The sequence below is a fragment of the Lactuca virosa genome, chromosome 4, assembly GCF_052849685.1.
Source record: "Lactuca virosa cultivar CGN04683 chromosome 4, Lactuca_virosa_CGN04683_v6, whole genome shotgun sequence".
Classification (NCBI taxonomy): Eukaryota; Viridiplantae; Streptophyta; class Magnoliopsida; order Asterales; family Asteraceae; genus Lactuca; species Lactuca virosa.
In genome coordinates, this window is record NC_136429.1 from 356,069,745 (window position 1) to 356,074,803 (window position 5,059).

The window sequence follows — 5,059 nt, forward strand, 5'->3', positions numbered from 1 at the left end:
TAGAGTATTGGTGGCTTTAGGATCAAGATATAGTTCCTAAAGAGTTAGGGTTTGAGCTAAACTCGTTAAGTGAGGGTATTAATGGGTAAAGTTGGAAACTTTACCCATAAAAGGGCATTTTCAGTGTATATGGGAAGTATGGAGTTTAGATCTGAAGAATAGGATCTTAATCCATTACGATGGCTTAATAGACTGAAGAACTCGTCGAGTCCACAGAGGAACTCGACGAGTTGGGTCGAAATGTCCCGACCCCGTAGAAGAAAAAATTCGACGAGTTCAGGACGGACTCGTCGAGTGGAACTGGAAAGTCCCGATTCTGATGACAGGGAAAACTCGACGAGTTGGAACGCGATTTCAGGGTTTCTGATTTAAGGAACTCGGTGAGTTGATGGGTCAACTCGGTGAGTTGAGTCAACCCAAAATGTTGACTTTGACCAGGGGTAAAATGGTCATTTTACCCTAAGAAGGATTATTGGATTTTGACTAAGTGTTATTGTGACAATGATAGCCGAGGAGTCGTTGGAGCAACCGTTAGAGATTCCTCACCGCGAGATTTCACAGTCAGCTTTGCGATGTGAGTTTTCCTCCTGGTTTGAACGGATCGAAGGCACCAATGCCGACCTGTATATGTTATATGTGTATTGATTAGTAGCTGAGTGTGGGCGAGGCCCATATCTCACAATTATCTTAGACTGAATTTCCTGTAACCTAGACATAAGGTGAAAATATCAGTTCGAAAAGTGAACATACACGATCCAATCCAAGTTCCTCCATCACCCTGCTAATATTCCCCCAACATTCTCAAAATCTGATCCCAAATTTTTAACCGGTAATCAAATATGTATTGAAATAAAAATAAAAAGATTATAAATTTTAGTCAATATCATTATTATGAAAAGTTATTTAATCTAAAAATAAATAAATTTCACGTAAAATTTGATAAGATGTTTTTTTTTCTTATAGCAAATCCTGAAAAAATAAATAATTTTCACTTAAATTATGATATTTTTGTTCATAGCAAATCAAAACAAAACTATTTTTGTTACTTTTAGGAAAGAGAGTAAAGTGGGTCACCATGTATCATCAATCACAACGGGCCGCGAACATTGCTTTTTTGCACTTTGCAGGTGGGGGAAATGGCGTCTATAACAGCAGTCGCCCGACTTGTCCATATAAACCCATCTTCAAAATTAAACCCCAGTTTAGTTTCAGCTACCAAACCACTTTTCACTTTCTTCTCACTCAAATCTTCGTATTCCCCAATCGTATCATCATCCGCTGCTTCACTTACTTCTTCAAGAGCAATGTCTTACGATAAACAGCTCATTGCTGCCAAGAAAGCGGCTTCCCTTGCTTCTCTCCTATGCCAGGCATCTTTCTCTATCTATCTCAGTTACTTAATCGCGAGAAAACCTGTCGAGATGATTGTTTTAGAACTTGTTTGTTCGAATTGATGATTGTTGTTTGTAATTGAGTCGTATCGTGAAAAGATATTGTGCTTTTTAGTGGAGCTTCTGTGAGTATTATATCAAAGTGTTCATATTGTTGGCTTTCAGTGTTGCAGATGTATAACAGATCTGTGATGATTGATTTGGTGATTCAATCGTACCCAGAAGAGAAATTAGGCTTTTAGTTGAATTTCTGTGAATTGGCTTCACATTCTTTATTTTGTTTGATTTTGGGTGCTACAATTATGTTCGCCAAATCTTTGATAAATTTCACTTACAATTCAATATATCTCTAGAAGAATGATTGAAAACCCTAATGCATTGTTGAGATAAGTTGAGTGACTTGAGTCTAAATCTTTTATTTCTTTAGCGTGTGAAGTTTAACTGATTACTGATACTTGTTTTGTAGAATGTGCAAAAAGGGCTTTTGCAATCTGATGTCCAATCAAAATCTGATAAAAGTCCTGTCACTGTGGCTGATTATGGTATGTCTTTTGATCTTTTTATGCTTTCATTTGTCTAGACAGAGGGCATACATGTAGAACAGTAGAAGGAAATTACGCATATGCCCATGGGCCATAGTCCAGAAATGTGATTGCTTAAAGACTCTAATATGCTCTAATCTGATTATCAGGGTCCCAAGTTCTAGTGAGCTTTGTTCTTCAACAAGAACTTCCTTCACAGGCATTCTCACTTGTGGCTGAGGAAGTAATTTTCAACCTTATTTGTTTTAGTTTGTTTTACATTTTTTTTTCTATAAATATAAGTCAATGGGATTGGGTGTTTGATTGTTTTAGGATTCTGGAGATCTTAGAAAAGAAGATTCTCAAGAAACCCTTCAACGTATCACGAAACTAGTGAATGATACTATAGCTAGTGATGGAAGTTATAAAGTGTCTCCTTTATCTGAATCCGATGTGCTTACTATCATAGACTGTGGTACATCTGAAGGAGGGTCAAATGGTCAACATTGGGTTCTAGATCCTATTGATGGCACTAAAGGGTAAGCTGCTATTTCCTTTTGACTTAATAGCAAACATATTTTACATGAATTTAACATGTCTGCTGATTGATTCTAATGATTGAAAACATTCACATCGATTCTAAAATTGAAATGTATGGTTTTCAACTGTCAGTCTAAACAGTACAATTTTTTCTATAATTGGTAGATTTTTTCAAAATACAAATGGCTAAACAAGAAAAAAAAAGATTTAAAAGTACATTGTTGTAATTGAAAGAAATGAAAGTGTATTGCTATTTCTTGCATTTAGCCCTTTTTTTTCAAATGGCTAAAGTTTTTTCAACTGGTTTGGATGCAGTTTTCTAAGGGGTGACCAATATGCAATAGCATTAGGTCTACTAGATGAAGGGAAAGTTGTATTAGGTGTCCTTGCATGTCCAAATCTTCCATTAGAATCCATTAACAACAAAAATCAAAATGCTCTCACTAAATCATCATCCGGATGTTTGTTCTATGCACAATTATCTTGTGGGACATACATGGAGTCTTTATCTGGCTCGCCACCTGTCAAGGTACAAAAAAAAAACTTAATATCTTATTTATCCAAGAAACTGTTTCTTTTTTACTTAATGGAGACAAAACTTATGATTGTTTCATTTTGACTTAATGCAAAAACAATGATTAAATAGAGAAAGTTACAAATTTGCCCTTGTAACATGAGTATTTTGTTTACCCCTTAGGTGCATGTTAGCGACACAGAAAATCCTGAAGAAGCTTCCTTTTTTGAATCATATGAAGCTGCTCATTCGTCTCATAGCTTATCTGGTTCTATAGCAAATGTAAGTTTGTTTATTTGAAAAGGGGATAATAGCTGCAATATGTAACAAATACATATTTTGAGACTAATAAATGATTATTATTTTATTTTATTTTGTAGAAATTGGGTGTTAAAGCGCCACCTGTCAGAATTGACAGCCAGGCAAAATATGGAGCTTTATCAAGAGGAGACGGTGCCATATATTTACGGTTTCCAAATAAAGGATACCGTGAGAAGATATGGGACCATGCTGCTGGATACATTGTTGTTGCAGGTAAAAAAAATATTTCACTTCTTTCAATTTTGAGTAAATTACACAAATGGTCCCTATGGTTTGGGGTAATTTGTACGTTTGGTCCCTAACTTATTTTTTTTAACTCGGAAGGTCCCTACAGTTTGTTTTTGTTGCGCGCTTGGTCCGTATCTTACATAAAAAGACTATTTTGCCCTTGATTTTTTAATTTATTCAAGTAAGGTGGGGTAGGTAAGGTAAGGTAAGGTGAGTTGGAAGTGGCGTTGGGGGTGTGTTTATTTAAATAAATTAAAAAATCAAGGGAAAAATAGTCTTTTTAAGTAAGACACAGACCAAGTGCGCAACAAAAACAAACAGTAGGGACCTTCAGATTAAAAAAAATAAGTTAGGGACCAAACGTGCAAATTATCCCAAACCATAGGGACCATTCGTATAATTTACTCTTCAATTTTTGTTTTATCTTTTCATATTCTTTTTACTTTGATGTTATACCCAATATAGGAATTGCTGTAATTGGGTGGATTTTTCATTTTTTTTTAACAAAAAGGAATGAATGAAAGTATGTTTGTAATTTTAATTTTAATTTTGTTTTTGGATGAGTTTATTGCAGAAGCGGGTGGTGTTGCCTCGGATGCTTCCGGAAAGCCTTTAGACTTTTCAAAAGGAAGGTATCTTGATCTGGACACAGGTATCATTGTTACCAATCGCAAACTTATGCCAGCTGTCTTGAAAGCAGTTCAAGATTCACTCAAGGAGCAAGCTTTGCCATCACTGTAAATTTTAAAAAGTTTTCGGGTGTTGTGCATTATTTCAGTTTCTAAAACATGTTCTTGATTGTATTACTATTTTTAATAAAGATAAAGATCGGATTATGTTTTAGTTTTTCGGGTGCTGAATATAATGACAAAAATAATTCTTGTTTCCTTACAATGTTAAACGTGAATCAGCAATAACAACAATGATCTTAATACTTTTTCTTCTCTTTCACCCCATCTTCTTGTCCCAAATTGGGTCTTAGCAGACATGACTATTGAATTTCTGTCATGAAAATGTGTCGTTGTTGATTCAGTTGCTGCTAAGCTTTCATGCACATGGCTTGTTGCTAAAAGAGTTTTTCAGTCATGTGTGGCAAATATCATTGTTAGTGTGTAGAAATAACAAAATTGTATGTGTGTATGTATTGTTGAGTACTGGATAACTATATGGAGTTTTTAGTCCCAAGAAGAAACTTTTGGGCTTAGCCCAAATAGTAAAATTTTAGGCCCAAAATAGTAAAATCTAGTTTTATATAATTCTAATCCTTTATTTATTTATATTTTTTCAAGAGTCTTATGTTGTGTTGTATGTGTCGATATATACCTAACATATATTTATGTGTATTTGAAAAAAAGTAAGGGAAAACTGCATCCTAGGCGGCCCAGTTATACCCGTCCCAAGTCACAACACATGGGGTAAATCTCAGAGCACTAGCAATATTTTAGGATTGTCAAATTTTGAACCGTAAACTTCTTTTATGTAATTTATCACCTTAACCGGTAGGCTTTCTTTGTATGGACAACGTATTTGCAAGTCTATTATTG

At 34.9% G+C, this 5,059-nt stretch overlaps 1 protein-coding gene across 1 annotated transcript; it reads left to right on the forward strand.

Annotated features, from left to right (window-relative positions):
- Positions 1-1,071: 1,071 nt before the first annotated feature.
- Positions 1,072-4,402, forward strand: SAL1 (SAL1 phosphatase-like protein). Its single transcript, XM_079045704.1, has 8 exons — positions 1,072-1,370; positions 1,858-1,933; positions 2,083-2,156; positions 2,246-2,451; positions 2,768-2,981; positions 3,150-3,248; positions 3,347-3,500; positions 4,090-4,402. The coding sequence occupies exons 1-8, from the start codon at positions 1,137-1,139 to the stop codon at positions 4,254-4,256; spliced, it is 1,224 nt and encodes a 407-aa protein (XP_078901830.1). The 5' UTR covers positions 1,072-1,136; the 3' UTR covers positions 4,257-4,402.
- Positions 4,403-5,059: the final 657 nt, after the last annotated feature.